This window comes from Oncorhynchus nerka, linkage group LG15 (assembly GCF_034236695.1).
Source record: "Oncorhynchus nerka isolate Pitt River linkage group LG15, Oner_Uvic_2.0, whole genome shotgun sequence".
In the NCBI taxonomy this organism is placed as follows: Eukaryota; Metazoa; Chordata; class Actinopteri; order Salmoniformes; family Salmonidae; genus Oncorhynchus; species Oncorhynchus nerka.
Window position 1 is genome coordinate 61,449,095 of NC_088410.1, and position 21,410 is coordinate 61,470,504.

The 21,410-nt window shown below is 41.7% G+C and overlaps 1 protein-coding gene across 1 annotated transcript in view; it reads right to left on the minus strand.

Moving 5' to 3' along the window:
- LOC115143043 (serine/threonine-protein phosphatase 6 regulatory ankyrin repeat subunit C-like) overlaps positions 1 to 19,460 on the minus strand; it is a 39,491-nt gene extending 20,031 nt beyond the window's left edge. The window contains exons 1-19 of the mRNA XM_029683045.2: positions 19,284 to 19,460; positions 17,089 to 17,172; positions 13,594 to 13,672; positions 13,134 to 13,204; positions 12,683 to 12,883; positions 12,363 to 12,450; positions 11,670 to 11,812; positions 11,216 to 11,428; positions 10,860 to 10,938; positions 10,485 to 10,599; positions 4,149 to 4,231; positions 3,737 to 3,854; positions 3,563 to 3,631; positions 3,286 to 3,426; positions 3,141 to 3,200; positions 1,650 to 1,761; positions 1,080 to 1,151; positions 536 to 737; positions 265 to 352 (exon numbers count right to left, since the gene is read on the minus strand). Of these exons, the coding sequence (XP_029538905.1) occupies positions 265 to 352; positions 536 to 737; positions 1,080 to 1,151; positions 1,650 to 1,761; positions 3,141 to 3,200; positions 3,286 to 3,426; positions 3,563 to 3,631; positions 3,737 to 3,854; positions 4,149 to 4,231; positions 10,485 to 10,599; positions 10,860 to 10,938; positions 11,216 to 11,428; positions 11,670 to 11,812; positions 12,363 to 12,450; positions 12,683 to 12,883; positions 13,134 to 13,204; positions 13,594 to 13,672; positions 17,089 to 17,172; positions 19,284 to 19,310 (2,045 nt within the window). The 5' untranslated portion in view covers positions 19,311 to 19,460. The remainder of the gene's footprint in view (positions 1 to 264; positions 353 to 535; positions 738 to 1,079; positions 1,152 to 1,649; positions 1,762 to 3,140; positions 3,201 to 3,285; positions 3,427 to 3,562; positions 3,632 to 3,736; positions 3,855 to 4,148; positions 4,232 to 10,484; positions 10,600 to 10,859; positions 10,939 to 11,215; positions 11,429 to 11,669; positions 11,813 to 12,362; positions 12,451 to 12,682; positions 12,884 to 13,133; positions 13,205 to 13,593; positions 13,673 to 17,088; positions 17,173 to 19,283) is intronic.
- Between the last annotated feature and the right edge of the window lie 1,950 nt (positions 19,461 to 21,410).

Here is a 21,410-nt window from a genome sequence, read left to right on the forward strand (position 1 = left end):
GTTTTAAAAAACTGCAAAAATCATCTTTCCTATTCTAGTGGGTGCACACATATTCAACAAACACATACTCAACAAACACATACTCAACAAACACATTATTCAACAAACACACATTATTCAACAAACACACATTATTCAACAAACACACATTATTCAACAAACACACATTATTCAACAAACACACATTATTCAACAAACACACATTATTCAACAAACACACATTATTCAACAAACATGTTCAAGAAATGAATGACAGTCACTCACTGTCCCTGTACGTCGGCAATGTCGATGATGTCAGCCTTCTCCCCTCGGTTGACCAGCATGAGCAGACAGTCTGTTTGGCCGTTGGAAGCTGGAGGAGGTGGTGACGGAGGTCAAATATTGAGACAAGCTCACACACGCAATGAAGAGCAGGTAACAGAGAAGACTGAAAATATTGACAAAAGCTCATACACACATCCAAACACCATTGTGGATTAGAATCTAACAATCACAAAAACCACGGAAAGTGGAAAACGCACACACACACACACACCTGCGACATGGAGTGGGGTCCACTTGTTGCGGCGCTCCCTGAGGTGGCAGGAGACCCCATGGGACAGCAGGACCTCCAAGCACTGAGCGTGTCCCTTCTGGGCCGCCAAGTATAGGGCGGTGCGCCCCCCCGCATCCCGAACGTCCAGACTCACCAGCGTCTCAGACAGCACCCCCAACGCCTCACAGTGACCGTTATACGCCTGGGTGGAGGGAGAAAAACACGAGTGTGAGAATGGCGATGGGTCACTGTGTTCGAGGGACATCACACTCCAACTTCAGAACTAGAACCACACAACAGTCAAACTGAAGTGTGTGAGAATGGGGGGGGGGGGTGTAAACGTGTCAATTCATTGGGTAAGTGTGTTAAATTAATAGTTCACTCCAACTTTGAACTTGCACTGTAGAACTAAGAGGGACCATAATTAAACTAGTGCAATGTGTTCATTTGAAGTTGAAACAATCTATAGAAAGTGCATAGACAGTACAGCCAAGTAGACCTTCAGGCCAGCGGAAACGAGGCTCAGCGGGTGTACTGTACTCACGGCTAAGTGCAAAGGGCTAACTGGAACACTGCTCTCCACGTCTCCCAGACAGTTGAACGACATCTCCAAGAGCTGGGGGACAGAGGGACAAAGACAGGAGTTTACAACCTGCACATAACTGCACCACATTCAGAGATTACTGCACTTCCCAAAGGAAGCGGTACACGACTCAGTCACCTGAGCTTAGCCCTGTGACGAGGAAGTGAAAGTAAATGATTTACCGACACCCACCCTCAGCGCTTAAAGGTGTGGATGAAAATACCACTTTATTACAAAGGCTATGACCAGTTTCAAACCAAGCGCAAATTTGAACACGTCTCGATGCTCTAAAGTTTCCTCGTCTTCATCGGCACTGATCTGAAAACAACGGACTAGTGAAAGCAACATGGTTGGATGTCTACCAGGACTCAACCGCCACTTGTCCTGTTCTTTCATAGTGCAGAAGACGAGGAGGGTAAGCCACTGTTGAAATGCATCCGTGATACGACTCATCTTTGCCTGTCTGTCTGCAGCACGCACACAGACACACACACACACACACACACACAGTCCCTCCTCCCACTGACTCACCAGCTCCAGGTTCTGCTTGTTTCCGTGGGCTGCTGCGTAGTGGACTGCGCTGTAACCCTTGGTGTTCCTCAGAGCCGGGTCAGCCCCGTTATCCAGCAGATACTCCAAACAACTACACATACAGAGGAGACCGTCATGTTAGGTCAACCAACAAGCTTCTGGATACACAACTATGTCAACACAGAGAGAGGAAAAAAAATTGTGATCAAACAACAAGCCGTCAAATACAATGAACAAACATATAAACACAACATGTGAAGTGTTGGTCCTATGTTTCATGAGTTGAAATAAAAGATCCCAGAAATGTTCCATACGCACAAACAGCTTATTTCTCTCAAATCTTATACACAAATGTATTTACATCCTTGTTAGTGAGCGTTTCTCCTTTGCCAAGATAATCCATCCACCTGACAGGTGTGGCATATCAAGAAGCTGATTACACAGCACGATCATTACACTGGTTCATCTTGTACTGGGCCACTAAAATGTGCAGTTCAGTCACAACACGTCACAGGTGTCTCAAGTTGAGAGAGCGTGCAACTGGCATGCTGAGTGCAGGAATGTCCACCAGAGCTGTTGCCAGAGTATTTAATGTTCATTTCTCTACCATAAGCCACCTTCAAATTCATTTTATATAAGTTGTCAGTATGTCCAACCATCCTCACACCCACAGACCACGTGTATGGCGTCATGTGGGCGAGCCATTTGCTGATGTCAACGGTATGGCTATGGTATGGGCAGGCATAAGTTAGACAATGAACACAATTGCATTTTATTTATGGCAATTTGAATGCACAGAGATACCGTGACTAGATCCTGAGGCTCTTTGTCGTGCCATTCATCTGCCACTATCATCTCATGTTTCAACATGATAATGCAAGGCCCCATGTCACAAGGATCTGTACACAATTGCTGAAAATGTCACAGTTCTTCCATGGCCTGCACACTCACCAGACATGTCACCTATTGAGCATGTTTAGGATGCTCTGGATCAACATGTACAATGGCATGTTCCAGTTCCCGCCAACATCCAGCAACTTCGCGTAGCCATTGAAGAGGAGTGGGACAACATTCCACAATCAACAGCTTGATCAACTCAATGCTAAGGAGATGTGTTGCGCTGCATGAGGCAAATGGTGGTCCCATGCCCCTACCTTATTTTTAAAGGTGTCTGTAACCAACAGATGCATATCTGTATTCCCAGTAATGTGAAATCCATAGATTAGAGCCTAATGAATTGATTTCAATTGACTGATTTCCTTATATGAAATGTAACGCAGTAGAATCTTTAAAATGGTTGCATGTTGCGTTTATATTTGTGTTCAGTATACATGGGCGGGTTAACTTGAACTGGAAACCATTGCAGGAAAGTGTACATTTCTAAACAGTTCCCATCTTCTGAGAAACCAACATTTTTGAGCTTGGTCAGTTGGTAGGTTTATATGTTTTAAGCTGGATAAAACTGAGATGACATCATGGTGAGGGACTTACAAAAAGTCCTCCTTTGCCCTCTCCTCACTCTGGTGTCCGACTGAGTAATGTCTGTCCACTCTGGGGGGGAAAAAAAATGTCAGTTAAATTTTGGAGTCTGGTATATTTTTTGCCCCTCTGTGTGTGTGTTGTGTGTGTGTCTCACCGGCAGAAGGTCTGCGATGCGGCAGCGTAGTGCAGGGGGCTGCAGCCTTTCTGGTCCAGCTCATTCACCTCGGCACCAGCACTCACCAGGGCAACCGTGCACTGGTAGCTCCCATTCGCAGCAGCGTAGTGCAAAGGAGCTCTGCCAAGAGAGGGAGGGAAGAGGAGAGAGGTGATGAGTCACACTCACGGGAGAAGGGACGAGAATAAAATAGCATTTGTGTCACAGTGAATCCTATGGGGAAAAACAAGTTGAATTCCAGAATGAGACCACTCACTTTCCCAGTTTGTCCTTTTTACTCAAGTCGGCACCACTGCTCAACAGCAAGTTAAGACACTCAACGTTTCTGCAGTCAAAGAGAGAACAGAAATACAAATGAGATGATTACACAACCATTAACAAAGCTCTCGCTTCATTAACAAAATGTGTGTGCACGGGTACGCGTGCTCACCCTCCAGAGGCAGCGGCGTGCAGGCAGGTCCTCCCCAGGCTGTCTGGGGTGTTTATGTCAAACCCGGCTGACAGCACATACTCGTTGCTTAGAGATGATACAATGCTGTACAGCTGACCTGCAGGAAGCGCGACAGCACAAAACAGGAAGTGTGGTCATACAGGGTGACCACATCAGGAGGTCTGGAAAGAACAATGGCCTTTGTGTGTGGTGAGAAGGACATCTATTCAAATCTCTGTTTCTGAACACAACACTAAATGAGGAAAAGCTAGTAGTTAAATAATGTGTTGTATGTACGTGCCCTCTCACATTCTATCTGATAAAGAACTACTTAGGTCCATTTGAATGTACACATCCATGAAACATGATCCGTTTCCATTATACAAACAACAATTTCAGTCTAAAGACTTACCTGAGGAGAGTAACTTGCGACAACAGTCTGAAAACCCGTAGAGCACAGCCAAATGCAACGAAAACATCCCATGAATCCCTTGTCTACAGAGAAAGAGAGAGAAACAATGACAGATGGATAAGGGAAGATATAAGACGGGCAAGGAGATCAGACACTGTATCGTCTCAAATATGTAACATACAATGTTAACTAGAAGGGAAATGCGAGCTTTGCTGCTAGTTCTGTTGAGAGGACCATTATGCTGCATAAGCAGTGGAAGAGCTGATCTTCTGACAACATTCTCTCAGGAGAGATGTCTTGTTCTGCCATGAATACAGTTGATCTACACCTGAATTGTGTGTCTTTTCTGTAACCTGACTGTGTATATGTGTGTCAGTTGTTCGATCCTTGAGGGGACCAAAAATCCCCGAAAGTCCCCACAAGGATAGCAAAACGATCCATTGTGGGGACATTTCCTATGTCACCATGATGACAAAGGCTATTTTAAGCTTAGGGGTTAGGTTTACGGTTAGGGTAGGGGTTAGGTTAAGTTTAGGGGTTAGGTTAGAGAAAATAGGACTTTGAATGGAAATCTATTTTAGGTTCCCACGAGGATAGAAGAACAAACCGTGTGTGTGTGCGTGAGCAGCGTTTTCCATAAATAAATATAGGATAGCATGCCCCCCAATTGGATTTTTTTTCAGATTGAGATCTATTTTGGTGGCCTCAATACCTTAATTCCATCCGAAACACAAAGTTACATTATTCAATACTTTAACAACTTTACTAGGCTTGGGCAGAATCCCGTATAGGTTTGTGCAGAATACAGTGAGGGAAAAAAGTATTTGATCCCCTGCTGATTTTGTACGTTTGCCCACTGACAAAGAAATTACCAGTCTATAATTTTAATGGTAGGTTTATTTGAACAGTGAGAGACAGAATAACAACAAAAAATCCAGAAAAACCCGTGTCAAAAATTTTATAAATTGATTTACATTTTAATGAGGGAAATAATTATTATTTCTTGCTCCCAGGTGTCTTTTATACAGGTAATGACCTGAGATTAGGAGCACACTCTTAAAGGGAGTGCTCCTAATCTCAGTTTGTTACCTGTATAAAAAGACACCTGTCCACAGAAGCAATCAATCAGACTCCAAACTCTCCACCATGGCCAAGACCAAAGAACTCTTCAAGGATGTCAGGGACAAGATTGTAGACCTACACAAGGCTGGAATGGGCTACAAGAACATCGCCAAGCAGCTTGGTGAGAAGGTGACAACAGTTGGTGCGATTATTCGCAAATGGAAGAAACACTCGTTAGCATTCTCATTAGCATATTTAGCTAGCAGCCTCTATGGAAATGTGCTATTGTGTTAATTTTGCTAGCATTCTCTAATACACACACAAAATGGGCTTTAAACATTTTAGCACCCCCTTGTGTACTAAACCGGTAACACCGTAAATCCCGGGATGAGAGAAGGACGGTATGACGATATGAAAAACTCTAGACTAGACTTTTCAGATTGGTAAAATTAGTCATGCTACTGAGTAGAAAGACATTACTTCACAAATAAAATTACTGAAAATGTATGAATTCCGTATGCTGTTTTTGTTATCGTCTAGGCTTAGATGATCAGGACTATTTTCTAAGTAAGAGAACCATTTTTAACATTAAAACCAATCATCACTTCATATTTACAGTACTGCAAAATATGAATTGCCACAATGTTTGTTCTTCAAATTATGTATTTTATTGTCTCTGCTGCTGTGGACACTTATGCCTCTATTTTCGGCTGGCGTTAAGGCGGTACTAGTGACAAACGCCTGTTCAAGGGCAATTTTGACCCATTAAAGCCAGCTTATTTAAGACCAACCAAAAGCTGGTTTAAGCGGTAACGCGGGTGGTTATGGCATGCATTTTGACAGAGGAAATGCTGCCCATCCAGACATGATGCACACCGCCCATACGCACATGGAACAAGAGTATGGTGATTATTTTATTAAAACCGAAGCATAGCCTCCCCTCTCAATAAATTTTTGTTTGTTTTTGTCCTGCCCAATGTAAATCGCCAAGTAGTCAAGACTGTCGATAAAGGGTTTGGCTCGTGAGACCGCTTGGAAATAAATCTTAAGTCACCAAAGTTTTATTAAAATATAAAGTTTGAGAAGAGCAAAACAGTAAGCTGACATTAACTTGTATCTATGTATTTTAGGTAGGCCTAAATGATTTTAGCCATGCAGCTTCTGTTTTGGACGTGCGTAAAGCCCCCTCCATGATGTAGACTACATGTGCCCATCATGAAAGGAGAGATTAGGACCTCGGTGAATACCATGTGTAAGATGGTTCCAGTGTTTATCAAATATTATTTGGGGGCAGTATAGTGAGTGGACATTCCCCCTTTCTTTTTATATTGGATGTGAAAAGTTTAAATATGTGTAAAACCTGCCATAGTCTAAGCTGCCTTGTCTCTATTATATACCCACAGGGAGCCATTATGGTTCCTGGAATTGTATTTAGACACAGCCTATTTTAAAACAAGTTGTTTTGTTTTAATTAGAATTTGATTATCAATAGCCTAGTGAATTTAATCTTTCTTATTGACTACGGCATGTCCACAGACTGCAATTTACAGTAGGCCTAGCCCCTATATCAGTGTGAGTTCTACAGCCTGTTGAACAATGTATTTATATATTGAAGCAATGCAATTAGAACCATGTGGACTCCAAATATATTTAGAAAATATGGAGCAGGCTATTTAATGAACTAGGCTATAATTGACTAACATTGATATTAGAGTAGACGACAACGCAATACATTAAAGACCGTAAATACACAAGCAACCACATAGTGTATTCATACCCCTTGACATTTGGTTTTTGGGATTTTTACTGAGGATAGATACTAACAACAATACTAACCTAATTGACAGAATGAAAAGTAAGCCTGTAAAGAATAAACATATTCCATGACATGCATCCTGTTTGCGACAAGGCACTAAAGTAATACTGCAAAAAGTGACAAATCAATTAACTTTTTGTCCTGAATACAAAGTATTCTGTTTGCAGCAAATCCAATACAAACACATTACTGAGTACAACTCTCTATATTTTCAAGCATAGTGGTGGCTAAATCATGTTATGAGTATGCTTGTAATCGTTAAGGACTGGGGAGTTTTTCAGGATAAAAAAATAAACGTAATGGAGCTAAGCACAGGCAAAATCCTAGAGGAAAACCTGGTTCAGTCTGCTTTCCACCAGACACTGGGAGATTAATTAACTTTTCAGCAGGACAATAACCTAAAGCAAGGTTTCCCAAAGTCAGTACTTTAAAAAAATATATATATATATTTGACAAATGTTAGAATGAAAGATCTGTTCAAAAAGAGCCGTTCGTTGGCGAACAACCCAGCACTAGGCTACACTGACCAGTCACATTAGCGGTCACTGGCAAGACTCAACATGGGCTTAGAATCTCAGGAAAATATAAACAAGAGCTTTAGTTTCCTTGTTCCGTTGCGATACCATGGAAATACACCTACATTGTATGATTTATGAATAGCAAAGGGATATAGGAGATTGACTTGATTCAGTCAGTTCGACACCTTTTAGAAACTATTTAACACAAGCCGTTCGGTCGTCAATCAAAGAAACAGTAAATAGCGAAAGAAAATAAATGTGCCACAAAACAATAATTAAGTGGATTTCAACTCATCGTTACCACTTACATTACATGGGATGTGTAAATTACCTCACAGGAGATGAAGCATCATGCTCTCCCTCCTCCTTGAAAATAAATTTGACTGAAGCCAACCACCGCGCACAAAAATAACAGGTACCGAGAGGCGAGACAGACTGCAGACTGACAAACCAGGGCCCTGTTTCCCAAAAGCATCTTAAGGCCTTTCAGCCTATCAGTACCCACTAGAGAACGTTGCCAGGCATCTCCTTTAGCATATGCATCAGATGCATATCAACCCACAAGATGCAGCAAACATAAGCACCAACAATTGATAAATAGTGCATCAACTATTAGAAAGGAGTAACGGCATGAAGAAATATTTGTGGAAATATATATATATTTTTAAATACCAATAGTTATTTGTTTAGATTGTAGAATTATACAAAACATATCCTTGAAAAACATAGGCCTATAGCCTATTTTAGTTTCCCTTACAATAAAAACATTGCAGTGTAATCCACTTGATCAACTTTAGATTTGTAGATTCAATTAGTAATAGAGGAGTTAATTAAAGTAATTAGAAAAGTCTAGTTACAGCTTCTTTTGACAAAACAAAAAACCTAATATAATCAGCCAGGTGCACAGGTGAAATTATTTGCTGTAATCCTAAACAAAAGCACCAGTGCATGAAGAATTGTAAAGGACGAATTGCAATAATAAATATGTGGAAATACACTGCATTCGGAAGGTATTCAGACCCCTCGACTTTTACCACATTGTGTTATGTTACAGCCTTATTCTAAAATGGATTCAATCCATTTTATCTGACAAAGCAAAAAACTTTTTTAGAAATGTTTGCAAATTTTTTTATATTTTTTTATATATATACAATAATGAAATATCACATTTACGTAAGTATTGAGACCCTTTACTCAGTACGTTGTTGAAGCACCTTTGGCAGCAATGACAGCCTCGGGTCTTATTGGGTATGACGCTACAAGCTTGGCACACCTGTATTTGGGGAGTTTCTCCTATTCTTCTCTGCAGATCCTCTCCAGCTGTCAGGTTGTATGGTGAGCGTCGCTGTACACGTCTATCCAGAGATGTTCGATCGGGTTCAAGTCTGGGCTCTGGCTGGGTCACTCAAGGACACTGAGACTTGCCCCAAAGCCACTCCTGCGTTGTCTTGGATGTTTGCATATGGTTGTTGTCCTGTTGGATGGTGAACCTTCGCCCCAGTCTGAGGTCTGAGCTCTCTGAAGCAGGTTTTCATCAAGGATCTCTCTGTACTTTGCTCCATTCATCTTTCCCTCAATCCTGACTAGTCTCCTAGTCCCTGCAGCTGAAAAACAACCCCACAGCATGATGCTGCCACCATCATGCATCACCGTAGGGATGGTGCCAGGTTTCCTGCAGATGTGACACTTGGCATTCTGGCCAAATGGTTCAATCTTGGTTTCATCAGACCAGAGAATCTTGTTTCTCATGGTCTGAGAGTCCTTTAGGTGTCTTTTAGCAAACTCCAAGCGGGCTGTCACATGCCTTTTACTGAGGAGTGGCTTCCTTCTGGCCACTACCATAAAGGCCTGATTGGCGGAGTGCTGCAGAGATAGTTGTCCTTCTGGAAGGTTATCCCATCTCCACAGAGGAACTCTGGAGCTCTGTCAGAGTGACCATCGGGTTCTTGGTCACCTCCCTGACCAAGGCCCTTGTCCCATGATTGCTCAGTTTGTCCGAGCGGCCAGCTCTAGGAAGAGTCTTGGTGGTTCCAAACTTCTTCCATTTAAGAATGATGGAGGCCACTGTGTTCTTGGGGACCTTCAACACTGCAATTTCTTTTGGTACTCTTTCCCAGATCTGTGCATCGACACAATCTTGTCTTGGAGCTCTACAATACAATTCCTTTGACCTTAGGCTTGGTTTTTGCTCTGACATGCACTGTCAACTGTGGGACCTTATATAGACAGGTGTGTGCCTTTCCAAATCATGTCCAATCAATTGAATTTACCACAGGTGGACTCCAATCAAGTTGTAGAACCATCTCAAGGATGACCAATGGAAACAGGATGCACCTGAGCTCAATTTCGAGTCTCATAGCGAAGGGTCTGATGAATACTTTTATGAATAAGGTATCTGTTTATTGTTAATACATTTGCAAAAATTTTGAAGAAAAAAAACAGTTTTCACTTTCTCATTATGGGTTATGGTGTGTAGATTGATGAGGCAAATGTTTGAATAAGGCTATAATGTAACAAAATGTGGAAAAAGTGAAGGGGTCTGAATACTTTCCAAATTCATGACAAGATATAAAAAGTTGACAAGATATACATTTGTTGATTGTAGTGGACACTATTGTGCCCTTATACGCGTGCCATTATGCATGAACCAATCTCATCTTCTCTTTATGCTTTGGGTCCACAGTCAGCACACAGCTTTGGGGCTTTTGTGTGAGCAAGACTCACAAACAAAATCGATTGCACTGCACATCGTTTTCACGGGCCTTGTTCCTTGTACACCTGCCGAAGGTGCCGCATAATCTCTGAGGCGGTTGCATGGCATGGTCTCTCGTGAAAAAGTCTATCCCATACCGATCAGATCAAAATGACTCCACATCAATTTCAAACCCAAAACTGATCCTCTGTGGAAAGTAGCCGCGCTTATGGAAAACAGTCTCTCACCTGGCTGTGTCAGCACCGTTAGTCATCAGGGTGCTGATCAGCAGCTCGTGGCCGTGCTTAGCAGCAACGTGAAGAGGAGTATTGCCATATTTATCTACACAGTCTATATCCCCACCTGCACATAGGAGAGAGAGAGGGGGGGTTAGGGGCAGAGGAGATTTGCACCATATTGTTTTTCACACAGTTATGAGATGCCATCCGGCTGTTGGAGTTGTGGTGGTTGCTATGGGCTGGAGGATGAGTGTTGTGTATGTTTGGCTGGTGCGCTTCAACTGAAGTTTGTCCCTGAAATACTGCAGGCACTTTTCACAAACACACTATCCTTGTATTTGAAGTGTGTGATAATATTGTGTTTTATGATGTGTGTGTGGTTACCGTTTTGGATAAGGATCTGGGAGCGGGTGAAGCGCCCGTGAATAGCGGCCATGTGCAAAGGGCTCTTCCCTTCTTTACTCTGTGAGAGAAAGAGAGAAACAAAAACATTTCTTGTTATGAAAATAATCGATTTACCTCAAACATACACAAAACAACTTGGGATGTTTTTCAAAATATCCTTGTTTATAAATGCCACTTCTGCCATCTGTTGACTAAGACTCCCAAATGGCAAACTATTCCTTATATAGTGCACTACATTTGACCAGGGCCCATAGTGCACTATATAAGGAATAGGGTGCCATTTGGGGTGCAACCAATCCCTTATTCCCTCATTTCCCGGGAGTCCTCCGACTGACCTGCATGTTGACGTCAGCGCCGTTGTTGACTAGCAGCTCGAGGCAGAGCGCCCCGTTGGTTGAGACAGCGGCCAGGTGTAGCGGCGTGCCACCATGGTGGTTGGGTTGGTTGACGTTGGCGCCGCGGTTCACCAGCTCGTTGGCCACCGCCTCCTGGCCCGTGTAGCACGCCATGTGGAGCGCTGTGTTCCCAAAGGCGTTAGGCTCATCAATCTGACGTGGAGACAAAGAAAAGGCAGAAATTAGATGGTGAGATGGTTATAGGGCCTGAAGACTTCCCTGATAGGCCCTAACCTAAATTATACTAGGAATGCACTTTTGTAAAAAAAATAATAATAATAAATAAAAATGTAAAAAAACACACAAGCGAAGAATTCAACAATAGGAAGCCACACGACAAATTGAGTGACCGTATGATGGTGACCGTATGGAGCCCCACCCCCTGGCACCTCACCTCTGACCCCAGCCGCAGCAGGTACTTGACCACCTCAATCTGGCCGCTGGCAGCTGCAGCGTGGAGCGGGGTATAACCGCGCTTGTCCCTGCACATGGCGTCCACGCTCCGCGACACAAGAAGCTTCACGATCTGCAAATGCCCTGAGGGAAGAGGAGACAACCGTACATTCATGGAACATACAGACACTACAGACACACAGACAGGTTAACGAAAGCCTTGGCAATTTTCTGTTTGTGTGTGAGGATATGCAATTTGGCACAGGTTTGCTTTTCTTTGTAGACAAGGATCCTTTGTAGGGTTGTCACGCTACCAGTATCACAAAACTCGGACGTATCGTGGCAAGGAAACAAAACATGGAGGATTTCATTTCTTGAGGAAAACCGACCAAAGTTAGAACCAAACAGCATTAATTTTCCACCTAGTCAAATTTGTTTATTTTACAAGCTATAGCACCCACAATTTTACATAGTCGATTTTTAATAGGACAATAGAGTTTAGTCCAATTTGTGTTTTCTTTTTTGCCATGGAAAATCTGGTATCGGGATCCTGGTATCGTGACAACCCTAATCCCTTGACAGGAGGTTTGCAAGTTGATTTCCAGATCAGTGCCTTTGCTCAGGCCAAGCCTCTTGAACAAGGAGAGGAAAGTGTGTCAATTTAAGGAAGTGTCCATTCTAAGGTCCCACCCACCGAGGTATGCGGCCCAGTGGATTGGCTGCCTCTCCTTCTTATCGCTGGCACTCAGGTTGGCCCCTTTGTTAAGGAGCAAATTCACCATCTGGATACAGACAGGAGATAGTGAGTTAAAATGGGTACAGTAAGACACCTTTCTGAGGAGAGGAAGACCAGTTCAGCAAATAGGCTGCTTCTGAAATGGCACCAATTCCCTGTATAGCGGATACTATGCGGGTCCTGGTCAAAAATAGTGAACTTTATAGGGGATTGGGTGCCATTTCAGTATTACTCAAAACCCTCCACCCTATGACCGTAAAACCCTGCTGTGACCCGACCTCCACGTGGCCACTGTGTGCAGCGTGGTGCAGAGCAGTCCTGCCGGAGCGGTCCGCCACGTTCAGGCTGCTCAGCTTGGGGATGAGAGCCTCAGCGCAGCGTGTGGCCCGGTTGGCCGCAGCCACGTGCAATGGCGTCTGCCAGAATTTATCCCGGGCATTGACCTCCGCATCCTGTCTCAGCAGCAGCCCCACAGCCTTCTGGGAAAGACGGTAGGAGAATAAATAAAAAGTATGAGGAGTGCAACTTTATCACCCGACATTCATATAGCTCCTCATTCAAGGAAGGAGAGAAGATGAATTTATCTGCCATATTGATTACCTAAGAAAATGAGCCCTGAGAAGTGCTATTAAGACTGATGAGGAATTCCAGGTAAATGACTGTAGCAGGTTTTACATATTGTATTTGACATGGCCTTCAGACGACACTGTCCTGCAAAGATAGTCTTACTTCGTTCTGTGAGGCAGCTGCCCGATGCAGGGGAGTCCGCCAGCCTTGGTCCTTAGCGTTAATACTAGCACCTGAGAGAGAGGAGCAAGCAGGCAAGAGAGAGAGAGTGAGAGATAAAGGACGAACTCAGTCAACTATTCTGTAGCTCAGCTCAACCTTAATTTTTTTTTTTTTAAATATGCAGATAGTATCGAAAATTTGTTCCAATTCAGCCAATCACAATGGGCCTCAGATCTCAGATGGTCAGTAACATTTGCACACTTCTCTGATTTCATAATCAGTTTTTGCCTTTAGGATAGGGCTTCTTATCCTCATTGACAAGAGGGAAGGGTTTCAATGATGGTTGTATATTCTAACAAGATATGATTAACTGTCCTTTATTAAACAATAAGATAGGGATAATTGAGTGAACAATGCGAATCCCTCTGAAAACGGTCTGTCTCGTGCTGGAGAACGTTACCTGAATTAATGAGAAGGTCCATAATGTGAACGTCGCCCAAACACGCAGCAGCATGTAAGGGGGTACGGCGTTCTTGGTCCTGAGGAGAGACAGCAGACAGAGAAACAACAGTTAGCAAAACGCGGCACACCCGCGCGCGTTTCAAAACGCGGCACACCCGCGCGCGTTTTGGCTCTGGACTAACCAATCGTTTTTTTTGTGACCAATCAGAATGGTCCGAATGTGATTGCATTCTAGAAATCATTGGGAGGTACTCAGATCCAGACTCGTTGCAGATAAGAAACTAACGTTAGCATTTGGCAGCGCAAGGAGTCTGAGTAGCCAGGCAACAAAAGTGGGGCTTGAAATCCACCTTGGTGAGTAAAATTGCTCAGGCATCTCTAGCCTGTTATCTGACCCTGTCCTCCGTACTGGAATGTGTGCAGTCAGTGTAAACCCACAAGTGAATGACTCATGGCTCAGGCCTTACTCATTGCAGCCCTAGTAAGGAAATCACAGTCTTATTCTCCATACGCATCATTCAATCACTGACTGACTGACTGACTGACTGGAGGCTGTGTGAGAATTTTAGGCCTCCGGGAAGAGAGGCTGTTTAAGGACAAGGATCCCTGTGGGTTTTGGTCGTACAAGTCAAATATGTAATCTGTCTTGCATTGCAAGAATTCATGTTTGGATGCATTAAGGCAACAAAACTCTGTTAACTATGTGAAAGTGAAGTACAGGAAGCTCAACAGCATATTAATTAAAAACCTTTTTTTTTTTTGCTGTGCTTGAACAGAATCTTCTTTGACTTTAAGTAGTGATTGAATACAGCCCCAGGTCTAGTGGCCACAACTGAGTATTTACAGTGGTATAATATTTGATCTCTGACAAATATTGACTCCATGACAAATGCAAAGTATATTAACATATAATACAAACCGATTTAAGTTTTTGTTGTGACATTTGACAAAATGCAGCTACTGAATTTACACACTGGCACCAAACCATATTTGAACCAGTGCTGATTGAAAGCATGCACTCAATTTAACACCCCTTCCTCTCACTGTAGAAGTTTCTAGCCTCTCCCTGTTTTAGCTCCTGTGAGGCTGCCTTTTTGTGTGTGCTTGTGTGTGTGTAAAGTGGACCTAGAGCATTGTGTCAGGGTTCTTTAATATACCACATAAGTCGAAATCCACTTGTTTTGGATTTCCACACGTTGTTTTGGCTCTGTACTCCAGCACTTTGGATTTGAAATAATACAATGACTATGATGAATGAGAAAGTTACAGATGCACAAATATCATACCCTCAAGACATGCTAACCGCTCACCCTTACAATAACAGGGGATGTTAGCATATTTTTTTTTTGGGGGGGGGGGGGGGGTATGATACTTATGCCTCTAAATCATCATCATCATCATCATTATTCATGATTCATTCAGGAATATCCTTAATCATGGAAGCATCCACATTAATGTAGAAGTGTTTAGAAACGTGGTCTATTGATATTTACAATAACAGTGACTCCAAAATGACAATACATTATTTAGCATTAATTTCTATTAGGCACAAAAACATTTTAAACAACCAAAACAAACACCTAATGCATCCAAGAAATGTGTAGATTCACAAGCTTGATGTAGTAATTGCGTGCTATGAATATAGGCCCAAAACACTTTTACTTTCTACTAATTTAATAGACATAAGTGAATTTGTCGCAATACTTTTGGTCCCCTAAAATGGGGGAAGACTATGTACAGAAAGTGCTGTAATTTCTAAACGGTTCACCCGATATATATGAAAATACCCTCAAATTAAAGCTGTCAGTCTGCACTTTAACCTTGTATTGTTTCAAATCCAAAGTCCTGGAGTACAGAGCCAAAACAACCAAATGTGTCACTGCCCCAATACTTCGGGGCTCAATGTATATTTGGCCTTGTTGTGACAAATCCGAAATGCCCACTTTGTGCAAATCCATGTGAATGCAGTGTCTTTTCCTATGATATGACAAAAATTAATTTCAACCTACATTTATTTTTAGGGCTGGGTTTTATTTTAATGTTACCAACGACAAGCATGGCATGTGTTTATTAAATCAGAAACAGCTGCAAAGTTCTTCCTCTTCATGACTGAGATGAGCCAAACAGCCTTGTGTCCAATTGACCTCCTCAGCCATGGAGCAAAATAAACATACGTTTTGCACCTCCGTTATATTTTATTTTAAACTGAAAATTGCCAATTTTCACTTATTTTTTCATCTAGTCTGTATAATAAAACATTTAAAATACACATATATATATATAATATACATACATACATTTACATTACATTTAAGTCATTTAGCAGACGCTCTTATCCAGAGCGACTTACAAATTGGATACACACATACATACACCTGACCATTTTAGAAATGTTATAAATTGTGTGATATGATAGGATTTGTACTACAGCCGAATCATGCCAGCAGCCTACCTACCAAAGGTTGCACCGTGTCCATCACAATATAGAAAAACACATCAACTATCTTTCAATAGTTGTCCATATTACCGGAGCTTCATATTTCTCTTTCTAACTATTTCTATGGCGGATTTGCTGATGCAATTTAAGGAAGATGCCAAAACTTGAGATAATAATAGATGGCGAAGTCAAAGATAGGCCAGTGGTTTCCATCTGTAGCGATGTTTTCCCTACAGCAATGATTATGACGAATCCAGCTCCAGAACCTGCTATAGCACAAGCTGGCTAATCTTTTGAATATGGTGTAATCAACAACAAAAAACAGCAACAACAGATAACATTAGCTAGCTAGATAATATTATCATGCTAGCTAGCTACACCGACAGCTGTCATTGCCCTATTTGTTGATGGTTATTAACTCCACTTGGATATTCCCACACCCAATTTTTTAATATACATAAGTAGCCTTATTTGCAGGTGGAACCTAAATGTGCATTTCTTCTTTAGGACAGGAAATTACATTGAAATAGTGGCTGCAACTTCCTCTCGGTGGGGGGAGGGTGGGTCCTGACAGCCAACTGGTCAGATTACCAGAGAGGTAGAATGAATGAGTGAGGAACCTGAACTGACCAGCTACTTACTTGGATGGAAGATGCCCAAAATCCCTTACTGCTAAGCTTTTCCTCCCATCAATCCCTTAACCATAAGCTAATCTGCTCCTTGTCCTCAAATACATGGGCCACGTGCATTTACGCCCAGTGCACATACACACACACAAAATACAGCTTACACTCACAAGATGGCTCTTTAAGAGAACAACATGCATAGCTACTGTTGGAAGCTGAAACCAAGAATGTGAAGTGCAAAATATTGTGGGTATAACATTACTGGTCCAAAGGATGATTGATTGACTGTGTGATATTAACTATATCTGATTCAAAGTTGACAGGAAGGTCAAAGCATGTAGAGGATTTGACAGGTAATCCCTTCCTGCTTAACTGGCTGACCCGTTAAGCGAGATGTGGGGTCATGTTCATGTGTAGCGAGCCATCTTACCAGTGCATTGACTTCTTCATTCTTGTGCAACAAAAACTTCACTTCTTCTGCATTTCGGCTAAATATAGCCTGGACCAGTGGAGTCTGGAAGAGAATATAAACACAAGAAATATTCTGAGTTCAAATAAATACCATGTTATTAAGAGTCAAAAAACAAGGGGGTTTGCCCAGCTATCGGGGGAAATCATTGGGGGAAAACACCCCCCTCTATGGGACAAAATGCTCCCTGAAGATTGAATTTAACACATTTTTATACAATTTATTTTGGCATTTGAGTAATTGACTCTTAAAAACAGAAGTCAAATTATCTTGTTTTAATTAAATAAATCAAATATAGGAACAAAATGACATTGCACATCTCACTATTAATATCCTCACTATGATTTATAGTATTTTTTTTTATTGAACTTTTATTTAGACGGGGTTGAGGTTTTAATGTATTTATTTTATTGTTGCCCTTCCTGTCAAAATCATCCTAAAGTATCTCAAATTTGTGTAACTCAAAGTTACTTTTAAATTATTATAAACTGGGTGGTTTGAACCCTGAATGTTGATTGGCTGAAACCCGTGGTATATCAGACAATGCACCAAGGGTCATATAACAAGGGGTACGACAAAAATAAATATGTTCTAATTACGTTAGTAGCCAGTTTATAATAGCAATAAGGCACCCAATGGCTGTATCCAGGCACTATGCATTGAATCCTGCTAAGAACAGCCCTTAGCCGTGGTATATTGGCCATATAACATACCTCCTCTGGCCGTATTGCCATGATTTGGGAAATACTAATATAGGTATCATTGACTTGCATTCATTGCCCTGGGAGACTAAATGCAACGTGGTTCGAGGAAACGGATGTTTGCCAAGGCAGAGATCAGTGGTCGACACAGAGACGCGCGCGGGCAGCAGTGAACGCATACATTCTAGTCTAATGACGTTTATCCCCAAGCCACCCTAATGACATACCGATCCTCCTGTGAATATTTCTTGCAAAGTTGTTTGAAATGTTCTCCTGAATCACATAAAACTATGTCATAGTCAGACTACATGTCAGCATGATATTGGTGTGATGCTTCCCTGATAACACAGGATGGATGATTGTCATTAGCAAGCCATTTGAACTTGATTGGGAATTACTAGCAGACAGATACTAGCTAGCTGCATGCACCTAACACAACGTACTTGGAAAACGCCTCATCACGCAGTGTGATTCAATCGTAACAGCTGATGGAAGTGAAGTTCGCTTATTATAGATTAACGTAGTGTCTCGTTAACTAGGTAAATACACAATGTGCAGCTAGTTAGCATTTATGTGCAACTAGCAAGAGACCTTACCAATAAATGTTAGTGACAGCCCAGTCCCTAGCTAGCTGATTGCAGCGAGCTACAGTAGCTAAGTCCGTACCCTCGCTGCCAGCTATCTACCGTTAGCTAGCTAAGCATTTAATACATTGGTTGGTTGTTGTCTGAACAAGGTGTGCATGCCGAAAATGATAAAATCCCAAATGATTAGACAGTTAGCTGGCTACAAATCTGAATATGACTCATCGCCAATGCTAGCTAACTAGCTACCGCATGGAATGGAAGCCTAGCTAGCCGATTAAACTCAACTCCGCTATTTATAATGGAGTTGAGCGGCAAATAGTGTGGACGGACTGGAGCTCCGACCTCACATAAAATGACGTTTCTATTGAAACCTACTGATTTTAGCACCCAACGAATTGCCCGATATTAAACACGACATTATTATGTGTAATTGGGGGCTATTCGTTGGGTGCTGAAATCAGTAGTTTGATTTATTTATTTTTTTACTAAACTGTATGTGACGTTCGCGTTTCAGTCGCCGCTCAACTCCATCATAAATCATTTAGTTAAGTAGACTGGACTGGTTAGGCAAACTGGTCTAACGTTCGCGTGTAAAATCCTATTGCCAAATGTAACTAGTTGGCATTAGCAAGCGAACAAGTAATTGGTGACATCATTTTAGCAAACAGTCCCACATTAGAATACTTTATTGGAGCATGTAGAATGTGATCAGACTGCATCGTTTAAATAGCCATAAACTACTTTTCAGGCCAAGCACCGCAGCTAGCGTGAGCTAGCTATCAAACCCGCCCTCATGAGGAAATAGTGATAAAGCAACGGTTTCAAAAAGGAATGTTTTAGCTAGCTAACGTTAATTTGCATTACCCACCTGGTCTGTTATGTTTTGTACTCCCATCTCCCAGTCAGTCAGGCCGAAGCTTCTTCATTAGGATCGGGTGGAGATGTAACTGCGATATGTGTTATAGGGGCAATTATTCGGGGAAGGGTTTGTTCTATGGCGTGTTTGCTCGCCGTTGTTATTGCTCTGATAGACACAAGTGTGCGTTTCAGAACGGCTGCAGTTGGTAAAGCTAGCTAGTGCAGCAGCGACATACAGTGGTCACTTTGAATAGTGTACCAACATCTATCCATAAATGTAATGATTCACCAGATTATTCCTTTAGTATGGTAATATCGTAACTATGTCACAAAAATATGTCTGCAATGAATGTTATACCGTTCTATATCGGTCTTCTCCAAGAAAACTACCTGGACTAGTTGTGTGTTGGGTAGCTGTATCTAATTTTTGTTGTTGAGAACATGCATGTTTTTGTTTTTACAATCTTTTGTAGTTTTGTCAACCTTGCCATCTTTCCATCTAATTTGCGACAGATTCTCATGAAAATATTCTAAAATATTCATACAAACAATACGCACATTTTCCCACCAGAGATGTTTGCGTCAAATTGACTTGTCGATAAAAGGCTGTGCATAGCGCACATAAAAAAAACGTTTGCGATTTCAATCGCATTTTCAACTCTACTGAGTGTGTCCATTCTGCTATTGACACGTACTCTCTTGCCAACAGCAAATACAAAAGTATATGTGCGTGCTGTTTGCTAGAGCTCACATATAGCCTACATGATGAGATTAGTATGGACAAAAGAGCGAGATCATTTGTATTTGTCAAACAGCAGCTAAGTGTCGAAGATCATGTTACCAGAATAAAACCCTCGATATTTACTGGAATGGCGCATCAAGAGCATCACCTTGCACTTTCAACCCTGTGAAGTTAATCATATCTAATGTATTTAATCTGTAGCCTAATAAACTGCATGCTTTCCCGACGAGTTGTAGTGGGACGGAGGACCACACAACATGTCATCGCACCTATATGATGGTTATTATATCAACATTTGTGCATAAAAGCGTTTCCACCAACATTTCTCGCATAATTATTTTTACCTACACAAAACGATCCCACCTTGTCTAGCGCACTTTGTTTTGTCGACATTTGGAAAGTTTACCAGAGAATGGTCTGTTTCCATGAGGCCTGTCATTACATGTTTTATCCGACATGTACTTTATCAGCATAAAAGGGTTGGATGGAAGCCTGATTATTGTGATAAGTACATTCATTGACCAAATAAATTACTAATAAATCACGTGATTAGCAGCTATTTACCTAGTTTAAGTGGGAGTGGCCTAATCTAGTCACGATGACATTTCAGAAGAATCGAATGCTGCATTCATAACCAAGTGGTAAAGTTGTGAAGTCGTAAATACCAGTTGGATACATTCAGGTGCTTTGAACGCGTTAAGAAACGCTGATTGGCTTATGTCCAACAAGCTGCGTGAACCATAAAAATGAAAGTACAGATATTATGCTTTTAAACAAATTACAGTGTTCAAAACACATTCATTGATTGCTTTTCATTTTTCTTTCGTTGCATTTAACTCTAGAAAATGCTGTTATCAATCAAATAGAAATGTATTTATTACATGAGCTAAATACAATTGGTGTAGACTTTACAATTAAATGCTTTCCTATGAACCTTTCCCAAAGATGCAGAGTTTAAAAAATATTAATAAATAAAATAGTAACTAACACAAGAGGAATGACATAAATAAAATACACAAGAATGGAGCTATATAAAGGGAGTACCACATCAATGTGCAAAGGTACGAGGTGACCAGGCAGGGTATAGTGACCAGGCATCCAGATAGATAATGGTAAGAGTAAAATAAAGAACAGAGTTGCAGCAGCAAATGATTAATGTAAAATTGTGTATGCTTATGTGTGTGTGTCGGTATGCTTGTGTGTGTGTGTGTAGTGTTTGAATGTGTGAGGGATTTGTGTAGGAGTGACAGCATAGTGTGTGTGAGTGAGTGTATTTAGCAGTCTTATGACTTGGAGCAGAAGCTGTCTCGGAGCCTGTTGGTCCGAGAGCCGATGCTCCGGTAGCGTTTGCAGTACAGCAAAGTGAACAGTCTATGGCTTGGGTGGCTGGAGTCT